At 46.5% G+C, this 15,310-nt stretch overlaps 1 protein-coding gene across 1 annotated transcript in view; it reads right to left on the reverse strand.

Moving 5' to 3' along the window:
- Pink1 (PTEN-induced putative kinase 1) overlaps nucleotides 1-15,310 on the reverse strand; it is a 67,952-nt gene that overhangs the window by 24,435 nt on the left and 28,207 nt on the right. Inside the window, exon 8 of the mRNA XM_077695377.1 lies at nucleotides 7,666-7,832. Coding sequence (XP_077551503.1) covers nucleotides 7,666-7,832 — 167 coding nt within the window. The remainder of the gene's footprint in view (nucleotides 1-7,665; nucleotides 7,833-15,310) is intronic.

Raw genomic sequence — 15,310 nt, forward strand, 5'->3', positions numbered from 1 at the left:
TCTCACTGCGCAGGGCGGTCAAGAGACGGCATTGTAGGCGAAAATAAATTAAGTTGACATTGAAAGATTGTTTCGGCTGTGTTGTCCTCCAGTTCGTCCTCTCTGATTCGAACTTTAAAAAACAACTAATTCTATGCTACAATGATGTTTGCAAATAAATTTCTTCCAGCAAAAGTGCAGCAACCAAAAAATAAAGTTCCTTATGATGGATAGCAAAACTTCCGTAATAAAAAAAGTGAGCCGTAAACAACGATTGTTTGGGCATGAGTGCATCATTTTAGGTCCCCTCGTGTATAGCTTTACTACGTGTAATTTTTACTACCTGCATGCCTTTGTACGTTTCTATTAAATAAGCCAAATCTTTTTAGCTATTACTTAGTTTTATACAGTAACGGAAAAGTAACGACGTTACTTTTTTGCAGTAACTGTAACTGTAACTAGTTACTTTTGGAAAATTCGTAACTGTAACTCTAACAGAGTTACTTTTTTTGGTTAGGTAACTGTAACTGTAACACTGTTACTTTTTTTCGGTAACGTGCCCATGACTGGTTGGCAGTGATGGCGGCGCAGAGCTCGTCAAATCTCTAGGCAAGGCGTAGTAACTTGACACTGGTGATAGAAAATTCCCCCTTGCTGGGTTCTTGCCACAATCCTGGTATGACACGTCGGAAGGCTTGACCGAAAAGCTTGTCTTTGGCTGCCTATTCAGAAGTATTTGAAAGTATGGAATAGCTGCATTGGGATCGAAACGAATAATGAACCGAGGGCAATTCGATCGAACACTCGGCAACACCGAATATTTCGCCCATCCCTACACATTTGCATTTTCAGAGAGCTGAGGGAACCGAGAGTGCTGTGAATCCACAAGAAGGGCAAGAAATCTTACAAAGCTGGCAAGCCTGCGCGGCAAAGTCCAGCCAAGCCATGCCGTGCTTTTCGTTTGGTAAGCAAAAAGGCGACGACAACTAAGTGCGGTAGAACGTGTACACTCATGAAGAAGACTGCTAGAGGCGTTGCTAGAGGTGTAGCGTTGTTCTACATCAAACGCGTGTGCATCATGTCATCAAGAAGTGCTGGAGGTATGTCTAACGCCCGCATAACTTTGGCAAGCATGAACCCGGCTGCTGTGCGACCCATCTTGTACCCGTCACCTCTGTCATTTCCTACTTAACACTTAAGCTCAAGTCATCTTCTGCACCAGGAAAAAAATATTTCCCACAGTACCCAAACAACACTGATAATTCCACAATCACGAAAGTGTTCATCATCTTAGTTAGGTTACGAACTTGTACATTGTTAAATTAGATCCCTGTCATCTAGAGAAATTTGCGTGTGTACCTGGATAATAAGTAAAAAATGTGCTGCCATGTTTCATTGCTTGGTCTCAACGTACTACTGGTTCTGATAGAACTAATATGCATTGCATCAGCTTATTGCCACTAATAGACACCACTAGACCCATCAGACTAATACACACTAATTAGTGGCAATAACCTTATACAGCTATCTGTTTTTGTATAAGAATTTTTGCGAGGGTGTGTATGCCTCCTCTATTCCATAGCCTTTCGATGCTTCCAAAACTACAGTGGTACTTTCATTTCCACTTTACTCCTTCTGCTCTCTTTGCTTCCACCATCGTTCATTCTGGCGCACCTTGCCGCTTCGGACGTCCTTGTTCCTTCGTTAACAAATACCTCACAATGAAGGGACTCCACAGAATGGTGAATGCCTTTTTGAAGTTGGGTGTGTTGAGATTTTGTAGTGGGATAAAAGGTTTCCAACAGCTAAAAACAAAATGTTCCAACAGCTGAAAAAATGTTTAAGAAGCACATCTATTTATTATCCCCGGGAGCCTGAAAGGCGGACAGTTGGGAAGACAAAGTTGTTTTGCAGTTAGCGCTTCGCATGTACCAGGTAGAATGGAAATACACATTTGACTATGACGAACGCATGTCAAATACTCTCAGTGCCAGCAGCGAGGTTACTTCCTTATAAATGGGGCAAATTGCCAATAATGTGCGATTAAGCAGCGTCAGAAATCAAACATATGGGTTTATGACACAGCTAGGGCAAGGCGATAAAGAAATAAAATCGTAGCCTTCCGCTGGTGGGAGAAACAAGCTCAGAAACCTCACAATTATTTTAATGCCTACCGCAACTAACAAGTTGAACAATGGGTAATTATGAATACTATGATCAGTTTTCTTTATATTAGGCACTTTATTTTTCTAAAATGTAAAAACACCGCCATAATTCTTTGTCTTTTTTCCCTGCGAACTGCTACTCAACCGTTGATTGGACATTAAAAAATGTGTTGAATGTGACCTCATTTTTCCGAGTTAGAACAAAAATAATGCAACAAATGTTTAGCTTTCTAGAATACTCGGGAATTGAGTGCCATTTTGTGTAAATATCGCGAGAATTGAGAAACATGATTTTTTTTAAATGACGTCGAAAGGTGGACATTCTTTCCGATTTTTCATTTTTTGTCGCATTTCACGAGGCGGTATTTTGATAAATTATTTTTGTAGAGCATTGAGAATGGTATGAGGTGTTCAGCAGCCCCTCGTAAACATGTCTAAAAAACTAGACAGCTTAGCCTTTGGGCGACGTGGGCAAAAAAATTTTTTAGAAGTGCCACTTTTGAACGGCATTGCTCTCGCTACTAAGTTTGAGAAATATTTTCTCCAGAAATATAAATATTGCAAACTCAATTTTCACGAATTGAGTAGAAAAGTTTGCAAATATTTGTTTAAAAAATGAGAAAATTTGGAAAAAATTTCGCTTCGTTTTACGGGTCCCCAAAGTTGCCACACCAAGCAATGTGGAAAGTAGCCCGGACCAATCGCGTACTAAATATTTTTTTTATTGAATCAACGATGGTGTTTCTCACTAGACTAATGCCAGTTCCATGGTGAAGGTACAATGCTCTACACAATATTGAAGTTTCATCTCAAACAAAAAATGGTCATGGCACCACTTTGGCTGTCCTTATCTGAACATACCCAGTTACATCACAATGGGAATGGTGTCCATGTTCACTCTCTCTCCCCCTCAGTCACACTGACGCCACTCAACATACAAACAGGCACTTAACAGCTGCGCCCTAAGAAATTGGTGCAATATAGAAACCCAGAATTAAAGGGGAAAAAAAAGAAGGAAAAAAACAGAGAAACAATGCCAACTAGACCATAAAGCTACAACTCCTACAAGTCTGCGGGATCACACTTCCACTTTACAATGTCACTCCTTGGCATCTCGTGTGCCACATCCTCTTGCTTCGCTTTTTCGTGTACCCGCAGCCAGATGTTTTTCCACACTCTATGGTGGGCACAATCCCCATCACAGTACTACAGTGAAATCTCGATATAACGAACTTCAGGGGGCCGCGGAAAATTGCTCGTTATTCTGAAAGGTCGTTGTAGCGGAAATCGAAAAATTTAAGACAGCAAAGAATATTTCAATGCCTAAGATGACCTATCTGTAGAGCAGTGCATCCTTGAAGTCATTTTTTTACACAAAATGCACAAGTGATCATGAAACAGTGCCCGTTTATTTAAAGCAGTTGGCAATTTTCTTCTGGTGCGTGCAGCACAAGCTTCCTAGCACGAGGGACTCCAACTCTTCCACATTCCTGTTGACTGACTCAGTAGCCGTGCGGTTTTTCCCCGGAAATGTGCGGAGCTTTCGTATGCTGTCCAGCACATCCGCAGTCGTCACGTACTCGCCGCAGTCTTTGAGTGCTGCCGCGGAACGCTCAGAGGCATCGTCACTCATGCCCTCCTCGCTGCCTTCTTCATCCTGAATGCCCACGGTCTAGAGAATGGCCTCTGTTGTAAGCTCCGCTGATGTCCGTGAAGGTCCAGCAAGCCACCCGAGCAGTGGCGGAAGGTAGAAAAACTTCGGGTAGGGCGCGAATAGCACGGGCAGAGGCTTTCTGGACGGAGGAGGCTACCCATGCTTCATTTTTTTTTCTTGTCCTCACCTTCTTTTTTCTCTCTGTTGTATCGGCTCGCGCATTCTGCGGAGCAAGTTGCAAGACGTCCTCTTCTGTGCTGTGCTTTGCAGTGTCTTCTGATAGCATATGGCTCCGGTTGCCTGCGATTGCTTAAAAACCTCCGGCCTTGCAAATATGTGTTCGTAGTACTGAGGCGTTGTTAACATGGCACGCAACTAAATAAAACGATCGTTATTGAAAAGGTCGCTATTCTGAAGTACTTAGTAGTGAAATAATTTTACATTAAAACTATAAGCAGTCGGCGTGGGATTTCTTGAATGCACGTTAATCTGAAAAGTTCGTTAATGTGGTGTTCGTTGTACTGAGATTTGACTGTAGTCATGAGGAGGCATTGACTTTTTCCACGACAATACCAGTGTAGAATTTCATTATCATAACAGCACCTTGTCCTACCCCTTTACAATGCATCGCTTGGAACTAATTTTACAGCCCATTAAACTTTGGTGGTACCAGTGGCAGGGAACCATTTCAAATGCTCATTTCAAACACCAAAGCTGCAATATTGGTTCAAAGAGATTCACCAAAAAACCGCTTCCTAAAGTGCATTCTCCAGGTTTCATAGTATTAGAAATAATAAAGGTTAGAGTTTTACAATTAATGCTGCTTTGTATATTTTTGCTCCAAAAAAATTGATAATTATCTTTAGCTATGTTGGGAACCAATTGACTGACTCAAAATATAATGCCATCGGGGGGAAAAAAGCAGCAAGACTGACAAGTTTCACACAGTTTACTTAAAAATAAATGACGCTGTTTTATGTCTCCCATTAAAACTACACAACAGCCTCTCCTTTTTATCCATAGAGTTTCATAGCAATACAAACTACAAAACAATCTGTCACTGCAACTGTGCGCTGTCACGGCTGTAGCCACAGCCGGCAATATGCCTCACCTACTTGGCTTGGACAAGGCTTCTTCTCGGCCCGGAGGCCAAAATTACATGAAGGGTAACATTTCTTCTTTTTTGTTCATCTTACAGGGAGGTCTAAATAATCCTAAATAATTTTTTTGAGTTCCACTATTGCACAGATAAAACAACTTTAGGTTTTTTTTACGGGTGTGCGAATATTCGAAACTTCGAATATTCTATTTGAATTTTTTGGTATTCAATTTGATTCGAGCGACCCTTTTATTGTTCGAAATATTCGAACCATCCAAAACAAAACAAAAATTCAAAACGTGTCTCAACAGCAAAGTCGCGAAGCATATACATGGCGAACGGTACGTGTTTTCGCAGACTGTATCGGTGTGTATTCGTAGTTATCAGCGCGCGGCAATGTGTACGGGCTCGGGCATGCCATCGCAACGAAGTGCAGAGATTATTCTAAAAGAAACAATCTAAATGAATGAGTGGCCAACGCCGAATGACGTTAACACCGCGAAAGAAAAATCACCTAGAAAGAAGCATTGTACCGGTGAAAAACATCGCGCCGATCGGTCCACCCGCTCGTCCGAATCCATTGTAAAGCGTGAACCACATGGAGTGTTTTCTGCTCCCGAAAACGCGCCGCCAACGCACCACAAGGCGCGCTGACGCTGCCGCGGAACCACCCGCTGCGCTGCGCTGCTGTGCGTGGCCGGCGGCAGCAACATGGCGTCGGCTTCAGCCGCAAAGTGGTGTCGGGAGCTAGAGCGACCGGCTCTCTAAAATGCCGCTCAAGGCACGCGCGAAGTTGCTGGTGCAGTAAAGGAGCTTATTATGTGGGCAAAAACGGTGCTATAAAATATCATCCATGCCGCTAGGGAAAGCGCCCATTCAATACCAGGAAGAAAGTACAGTTGGAGTTCGCGAGAGCCTTTCAGCCCGGATTGGAGTCGCTTTCCTTCACAACCGACATTTCGACATCCAGGGCTAATGAGAGCTATATTAGCCTCACATGTCACAACATGGATCGGACTTTCAAGGTGCGGAGGTATAACTTGAACCCTTGTCCTTTCCCAGGCAACCACACATCAGCTAGGATTGCCTCAGTTCTTGAGCAGCTGGTGTCCAATTGGGAAGTACCAGTGACTGTTTTCCCCTTTTATATTGTTAGAGATAATGCACGCAACATGAGGGCAGCCAGTCGCGGATTGTCATGGCATGAAAGGACTTGCTTTGCTCCCACTTTGCAGTTGGCCATCGGTGATGCTAAGGTTATGAATTTAGGTCTCGTTTCACTCTGCAAGAAAGCTAAAGTGATTGTTGGTCATTATAAGCATAGCCCAAAAGCACAAGAAAGACTTAACTGCTGCCGCAAGAAGATGGAGAAACAGCCATTGCATGTTGTTCAAGACGTCGAAACACGATGGAACAGAGAACTTTCAATGTTGTCGAAACTCTTGGAACTGAGAGATGCTATTACTATGGACCTAGCTTCAGAAGATGGGCATCTTGATTGTTTTAGTGCCTCAGAATGGCACCAAACTGGTGGGTATGTTGCAGCTCTGAAGCCATTAGAAGAAGCAACAACCACTGTTGGTGCTGATCACTACCCGACACTCTCAGCTCAAGTGCCAGTTTTGCATTGCCTGTTCATGCACCTGGACAAGACCAACTGGCAGGGGGAAGCCTGTGTTTGCTGCCAATCTGGCTAAGTGTCTAAAAACACGCTTCACGGACACCAAGTTTGACCAGGTAGCAAGCCTGGCAATGTTTTTAGATCCTTGCTTTAAAGGTGGTTGTCTACAATCAGGATGACTCAATGGCAAACTGGGTTAAAAACCTGGCTTTGGAAGAAGCAAACAAAATTTCGACAAGGAACCCAAAAATACCCTCAAAAACTGCGTTTCAAGAAGGGACTCCTTCCACATCAGCATTGTGGAAGGATTTTGACAGTCTTATCAACCAGCAGCAGTCTTCACTGCCACGTACGCCAATTGAGAGATATGTCCATGATGAAGCTTTAGGACGAAAAGAAGACCCATGCGAGTGGTGGTTTAAGCATGGTACTCAGAGCTACCCGCTGTTGGCTCTGTTTGCCAAGAGGTACTTGCCGATACCAGCCACTAGTGTGTCAAGTGAGCGGCTGTTTTCGGTATCTGGTGAAGTCGTGATGAGCAGGAGGTTGTCACTGCTCGCCGAAAATGTCGAGCAGCTAACCTTCCACCATGATAACATTTAAGTGAGTGCAGACCTTAACCTGTTGAGTGCAGTGGTATTGTGTAATTCCTAATTTTACTTTATGGGATTTTTTGTGCAATAAAGTTGCAGTTTTTGTGTCTCTACATGGTGCAAATTTTAATTTTACAAAAAACAATAAGTGTTCGTATTCGAAAAATATTCGATTTGATTCGAACTTTGTTTTTATTATTCGAATTCGCTTCGAAATAGAAAAATTTATATTCGCACACCCCTAGTTTTTTCCCTTTAATAATATTTCTTTTTTTATTTGCAGCCTCAGGCAGCTTTTGAGCTAGCTGGTGAGTCACGCGAAGCAGCGATGGAATGCTCCCCTATGCTATATGGCGTCATGTTTGGAGCACGGCCCACCAAAACGCTAGCGCCGGATTTCCCTCTAGCATGGTTGCGCAAGTGTTCGACATGCCCGGCCTGTAGTTTCGGCCGAATAAAAAGTCTCTAATAAGACCACTACATTAGCATGAAACCGTATGCCTTTGTCGCTCGGGTGCATGCTCCCCTCGTCACTGTGGCAACTGGCCCCTCACCCCGGGAGAGGTCGAGGAGGAGGTTGTCAGCCTTGAGGTCCCGGTGGGCGACCCCGCACTGGCGCAGGTAGCACACGGCCTCCAGCAGCTGGCAGAGGAGCGACAGGCGCGTGCGCGGCTCCAGGGCCAGGCCGCTGCGCAGGTACTCCGACAGGCTGCACTCGTACCTGCATGCACCGGGGGAAGGGGGGTTGCACAGGGGGCTGCTGTGGTGCCCCTTCTACTCTACACGAGGGGCGCGCTAGCCGAACCCAGAGGTTCATCACCTAAGCTCAATGGCCAGAGAGTTCGCCCCAAAACTCCATCGCCGTCAGTGTCAGTGCGCTTGACCCTGCGAGTTGAGTTTCATTTCATTTCACACATGTGTGGACCCGTCATCAAATGTGGTGGATTGCACAATTAAAAGGATGACTAAATGCTTACGATTACATTACAACTGACCACATATCCCATTTTAGCAACAGAAAAATGCTGCATACATATGGTGTGCAAACACGGAAGTGCACTGCACTCTGAAGCCTGAAAACAAGCAAAAATCCGGGTTCACCTCCACTAACGTAAAACCTGGGGAGGGGCGAACCACGCAGTGTACAAGTGTATCCTTGGCGCCTTGGCGTTTTCGGCAACGGAGATGAAACCGTTGGGGCGTAGAGGTACACAGCTTTGCTGTAAAAGTGTCGTGTCTTTCAAGCACGAAGCTCTCTACAGCGATGCGATGCGTAAATGAGTGTCCCAGTGGTTTTCTAGTACACGTTACGTTCTAGTGCAAGGCGTAAACAAGTGTCCCGGTGTTTGAGTACTGTGACTACATGAGACGACGCTTATGACGACAACGACGACAGGAGACACCAACAGCCCCAGCCGCTAAGGGGCTTGGCCCCTAAAAGAAAGTCCTAATACTTTTTCGCAGCACAACACTCCTTACAGCAGAGCAGTACCCAGGCCATGTTGAAAGAACAATTATTCTTTGAGCCATCCTCTGACGCAATAAACGGTCACACCTAAACCACAGCATGCACACAATTGCTCAAACAGGGACTACAACTGTTACGTGAGGAACTAACAGATGGCGCCACGCAGTCAACCCAAGAGCGTGCACGGTGGGAACCAACCCACGGTGTATGAAAGCCGCTGGCGGGAACAGCCCCCAACACGAGGCCCCACGAGTTTGATTCCTCTCTACCTCCCAGCGGCGGAGCGCGGTGAACCTTGAGAAGACGACAGCATCGAGTTACGCCCACGCCCTGTCCGCCACTTCACTTTCTCTTCGGTGCTGGAGCCATGTAGTCGCTTGTATACACTTTCTCTTCCTACTTTACAATAAACCCAGTTAACCCCATATAACCGAAGTCCAGTGTTCTGTATCAGAACCCACAACGAAACAACAACAGGACTTAATGCCCAAGATTCAGCCAGCTTTCCCTGTACAGGTACATCTGCAAACTTTGTAATCACACCCTGGGATGGACAGTACACGGCTCTGAACCAAGAAAAGCAGCCTCCATGACCGTAGGTGACACACACAGTCCGATTAGCATCTGGAAGCAGGCACACCTATCCGAGCACCGCGCAATACAAAAATCACTTCTCGTCAGACATGCTAAAATGGGATACCGTCTAATCCCGTTACAACGAAGTCCGCTTCAACAAAATTTTTGCTGATTGGGGCTGGGTTTGAACAATTATTTTACAATAAAATAAGCATTATGCCAGCTGTCTGCAATTTTTATACTTTCAAGGCGCTTAGATTGTCCGAAGACAGTAGCCACGTGCCTACACTACCACCGATGAACAAAAACAAACTCATAGATGGATGCCCTTGTTTGTTGGTGATAACGATGTGGCTCGCCGTATTTACATGAGGCGCAGGCCTGGTTTGCCAAGCTGGAGCTACAGCGAATCCATATCCTGTTGAAATCGTGCAAACGCGCTCTGCTGCTGGCGCAGTGCCGTCGTGTATGCGCTGTGAGTAGCTGCCACTGCAGGTTTTCTTCTACAGTTCTTCAAAGTCAAAAGCGAAAATAATGTTTTCGTGTTTAGTCTTGAACCCGCATCATCCTATCTTAGTCACGAGTGCTTGCTGGCGATAAATGCAAGTGCACGCGGCTTTCCTGCCAAGGTCAGTTGCCGCAGTGCATAGAGAGAGGATAACTCCAGGAGCATAAGATCACGGTGCCTCTCCTGACTGCCACAAGGGAGAGGGGGGTTCCGACGGCCCAGCAGCTATCTGCAAGTAATCAGCTCGGTAGGTACGCCCTGTTGTGCAGTATTATGTTTTGAGACTGCATTTGTTCAACACCCCTCCCCCCCCCTGCCCCCCGCCTAATGCGCTCGTGTATGTGCAGGTAAAAAACAGATAACCATTGGTACGTTTGCTATCCGAATAAACATGGCGCAACTGCACATCACTCCTTTTTCTAAACATTGCATTATGCTGTCAATGATGCCGATAATAGACGGGGCTATTTTCTTGCCCTTCCGTGGTGTGTTGGGGCAGATTTCGCCTCCCCCTTCAACCAAATTCTTCACACGTCCCATCAATTTCGCTGTAGCGAGATTCGACTGTACAAGCAATGTTGCACAAATCCTGCAAGGCGGCAGCTCCTCTGAAGCAACGCACTTGCGTCACAACGGCAAGAAGTCCTAAATACGCAGTTTGCTCCCATTTGTAAGGGACTTGAACCCCCGACTCCTTCCGTTTCAAGACAAACCTAAAGGCAAGATTGTTTAAATGGCAGGCAAACTTGTAGACATGCTTCCCAGTCGGATTAATGGGGCAAACAGTTCAAGGAAACGGTGTGGCCATTCAGTCCACAATGCTGCAAAGCTGTCAAAGCAACAACAGGGCACAGTGGCACACTCACTATGCAGTCCCACGTGACACGCAATGCAATTCAAACAGCATTTAGGGGCACTAAATGAACGCCTATTCTTGTGCGTTTTTTTTTATACAAATGACACTATATTAAGGGGCGAGTTCAAGAGGGCGTGGATAACTTGACTTGTTTAAAGGGACACTGAAGTGAATTTGTCAAGCTCCCGTTTTTGCTTGCACTGCGTAGACTGGCTCAAATTAGCACACTTTTCATCGTTTAGCCGGTTGACAAATCGGTAATTATTTTACAAAGCGCGAAAGAAGAAAAACTACCATGCGCGGTTTGCGGCGGCCGCACCAACTAAAGCTGTGACGTTAGGAGGAGCGGGCACCATGATTGGACGATGCCCAAGGTGAGCAACCAAACAAGTTTCGGTTTCGGTTCTGTAAAACACAACCGGTGGCGTTGTTGGATGGGCATTCACAATAACTCAGTAATCATCGTACCGCGCTTCTGCAATGTTGTCAGCTGTAAAAATGCATAAAGATAAGCCTCCCAGGACGGCTTGCAATCGTAGCATTCACTAGATGAGACCTACGCAGTGCATGAACGCCCTCCGCGTACCCGTAGACGCCCAAATGTCATGCGCTTTTCCCCCATATTTCGAGCTTGCCTCCCTCATGCCTGTATCGTAAAAAGCGTGTTCGCACCAGGCCAAGGGTCTGTTCATTCTGGCCTGTGCCCACTGCATGCAAGCAGTCGGTGCTTATGGCAACAGCACGCCAACGAGAACTCGCTAGCGCGCCAGTGCCAGCCTGCGCGCGTTCTGCGAACTAGTTCGTGAAGCCATGGACGTTGCGGCCCAAAGAAAGGTGAACTCAATGTAGAAAACATTGGCGGAAAACGAAAAAGTTAACTTACAAAAAAAAAAAAAAAAAAAGCAAGTACCCGCGGGGATTCGAACTCGTGACTTGCAAAATACTTGCGGTGACATACCTAGCACCCCAGGCCACTCGGCCACGGGCCGGGCTATGCTGGCCTTGGTAATATAGGGTATATATTGTACAACCAGTTTACACTTTTATTTAGTTTTGGCATTTCAAGCAGCTTAGGTGACTATTTGTTGTATTGCGCTCGTGCAGTAAGCGTCGCCCGAGTTTCCACAATAGCTCACGTCTAGCAATTGCATTTCGTAGGCGGGAAAGCGTTCGCAGATGCGTAGTCGTGCTGCTGACCGCTGTGGTTGTTCGCCCAGCGCAAAAAAGTGCTTCCCGCACCCTAGTTTTACGCTTTACGGTAAAAATATCAGCTGATTTTATTTCCTTAGTACCTACATTGACTTCGCTGACTCTTCTCCCGCCTTCAAGAGGCCTTATATTTTCCTACTGGCGTACCAGTCAGCGAAGCGTCGCATGTGCGCTTGTGCAGCGCTTGTGTGAAGCGACCTTGACTTGGAGCTAGATACACTGTACAAACTAACCAAGTAAAGAAAGGCACATTTTTCCATTCACAAACGTGTCCTGGCTTCGTTTCAACTGAGCGAACGAATTGCGACGACCCGTCGGCGGCCGGCGGACGAAATGCTGGGCCGACTGACTCTGTCTGCAGACCGGGGAGCCGTGCAGTAGCGGAGCCAATTGCGAGCTCGTCGACGTCACACGAAAACGCCACAGAAAATGGGCGAGCGTAAAGAGAGGAGGACAGCATTTCCGAATTAATTTTTCTACTAAATAAAATCGCGTAAACGCGCCCAGGGTGGTCGAAACATGGCCTGGCGACTCCAGACTACAATTTGCGCAAGTAATCCCGCAATGTTTACATATCACTTCAGTGTCCCTTTAAGTGATTGCAAATGGTGAAAAGTGCTGCTGGCTCGAAATATGCCAATCTAAAAGGCACGGACTTTTGCAGACTTTCGCGGTCTGTTTATGTTGCTGTGAGTCGCAGCAACACAAACAGACATTTTTCAACAGATTAATGCATTTTAGGAAGCAAACCTATGCTGAAAGGGAGCCTTTTTGTGAACTTTTGTTGGCTTTTCGGGCAGCAGCTTATACTTTAGCAGTGGTTTACGGTGGTTAATGATGAAGCAGCGATAGCAAGATACCGTATTTACACGATCGTAGGTCGACCCTTTTTTTTCAAATTTGACAATCCAATGTTGGGGGGTCGACTTAGAATCGAAGTCGAACCGTCTACCGCTAGTAGCGGCAAGAGAAACGAGAAATTGGGGGTGCTACGAGGTGGGGACAGCTTTGCACCCTCGTTCCCGTGGTTATGGTCTAAAGTGTGAACCGCATGGGGCGATTTCTGCTCGCAGAAATGCGCCGCGCTGACGCTGCCGTGAATTCCACCCGCATGCTGCGCGCTACGCGATCGGCAGCGGCAACATGGCGGCGTCACCAGCCGCGAACAGGTGCCTGAGCTCCAGCAACCGCTTTTAACCACTCTTTAAGATATCACTGAAGGCACAAACGAAGACGTTTGTGCAGGAAAGGAGCTGATAATGCGGTCCAAAACGGCACTATAAAGCATTATCCGTGCCGCTAGGGACAGCGCCAATCAAATATCCGCCACCGTGGTAAGCCTAAACATCGGCGGCGCCAGCCGGCTGGGGCAAGTCGTCAGGCTGCTCCCACTGCCGCGCTTGTCACGCGTCATACCGAGGTAGAATGGTAGAACTTCAAAGCAGCAGAAGCTGCCGCGCGCGCGGAATCATCAACACCGGCGTGAAAAAGTTGCCCGCGCAACGCCGACGCGATGGTGGGAGGTTAGTAAATCGCGCGCGGCCGCTTCCATCAGCCGCCATGTTGTTTGTTATGGTATCGCGCGGCTGTGGCTGCTGCTGGTTGCTTCGATGTTTGTCATCTCACAGCGGGTGTGCTCTTTCCGCTCAACCCACAGCGCATGGTTATTCCGGGTGCTTTTACAAAAGCTTTTCTTTTTTAACAAATACCGCGCATACCGCGAGCGCACGGCTCTTGTGGAGGGTAGAGGTGCCGTGTGGGTTGACGGTAGAGCTTCTCTTTGTAATACAATTTTCTAGGCGGCACTCGCATTTTTTTTTTTTTTTTTGAGAGATTCAATTTTGTGGGGGTCGACCTACATTCGAGTCGACTTATAATCGTGTAAATACAGTAAGGTAGGTGCTCAGTAAAATATTTCATTGAGATTTTTTTGTTTGGTGCAATTACTGTACCTACTAACTTTGCATCAATTTATTGCAGAAAAAAAAATGTGCGGGCCTTAAGCAAGTGACTGTGGTACTCACTGTGACTGCTGAGCTCTACAATGCTTTGAAAATATTCAGAACACTCCTATCTAACCCTATCCTGAAAGAAATGTCGCCCTGTTCACTTTGAATGGTTGAAAGTTTTGAATATTCCCAAACCCCCGTTCCTTTTCCTCCTTTTATGCGACTTTCACCACAATCATTTCTCACACTCTCCGACCTATCTGTTGTGACGGAAGCCCTGTGTTTACACTGTTTGAATGTGAAATACCAGTTTCCTGTGTTTCAAAGCTTTAGTCGCTGTTTCACCATACCTCCTCTGCCTGTTCTACGCCAATTCATCCCAATGCTCTCTTGCTGTGGGACATACGGACTACAACAGAGGCCTCCCACCACGTTAAAAGTAATGCTTGGTGTCAGGCTGGCTGGTGCAACATTGCTTGAAAGGATTGCACCGGGTACTGTTCACTAAATGGGACGCAGCAGAAAATAAAAAGGGTACACTTTGACATGAAGGAAATGGTATGTTCATGTTAAAGTGTACCTTTCCATTTTAAGTGCAGAGCACTATAGGGGCTCGCCCTGTCGTTGTATCTAGCTCACTGGACCCAAGTAGAGCCCCACGGTGTTCCATTGTAGTGGCTGTCATCGTGGCGTAATCCAGAGACTTCAAAAGTCAAGTGGTTTATATAGTCACAAGCGTTCCAAACTCGTGAACCACTGGCGCTTGTCCTATATCTCCCCATTGTTTAGCGCAGAGAAAACTCCAGGTACATTTGAGGCAAAATATATGTAATTAACCGGCAGCGCTCGCGTTCATTTAGTTAGGAACGCTAGTTGGGTTGGTTTTTACGATAGTAAGTTAAAAAAAAGTGGTAGTGGATTGCCGGCACGTGCGCGAGGAGAAGCAAGCACAAAAAGAACAGAACTTGCCCTGGCGCTGTTTCAGGAAGGCGGCATGCGAGCACTGCGAAGGCGGGAAATATGATTTGCTTTGGGTGGTGGCAGTGAGCGGATAATGGCAGTACAGCCCATTATGGCGAGTCACTTTCTCTGCACTTCTTCCGTCAGCTTTCACACTGACTGGAACGGCTTTCATTTTTTAGGTGCGGAGTACCTTAGGACCACACAATGTCCATACGCGTCCATGCACATAGCATTTACAATTGAAAAAAATCACCCAGGCACTGGCAGAATTCAAGCCTGTGTCTGGCAGACCGGACAGAGTTAGTGCCAGTTGTCTCACCCATTGGGCTGCGACCGTGAGTTGGTACCCGAGAGTCAAACGGCTTACTCCCTCGCCTGTAACGGTGCGGAGTACCTTAGGACCTCCCAATGTCCGTCTGCGTCCATCCGTGCGCGCACCACCATCAAGCGAAATTCGATTTGAGCCGTGAGTTGCAGGTTTATTTAGGGAATAATCAAGGCGCAACTCATGGCTCAAATCGAATGAGGGTCGGGGCACAAATAGGATGTCACTCGGGGCGCAACTTGGATGTCATTTCCAGTCCCCGTACTCCGCACCCTCGCCATCATCCACAGAGTGGAGATGCTGCCATTTTTTGCGTCCTTTCTAGCGAACAGTACATGGTGTGGT

The sequence above is a fragment of the Haemaphysalis longicornis genome, unplaced genomic scaffold (genome assembly GCF_048455015.1).
Source record: "Haemaphysalis longicornis isolate Haplotype H1 unplaced genomic scaffold, Haemaphysalis longicornis Haplotype H1 scaffold_14, whole genome shotgun sequence".
NCBI classification, from domain to species: domain Eukaryota; kingdom Metazoa; phylum Arthropoda; class Arachnida; order Ixodida; family Ixodidae; genus Haemaphysalis; species Haemaphysalis longicornis.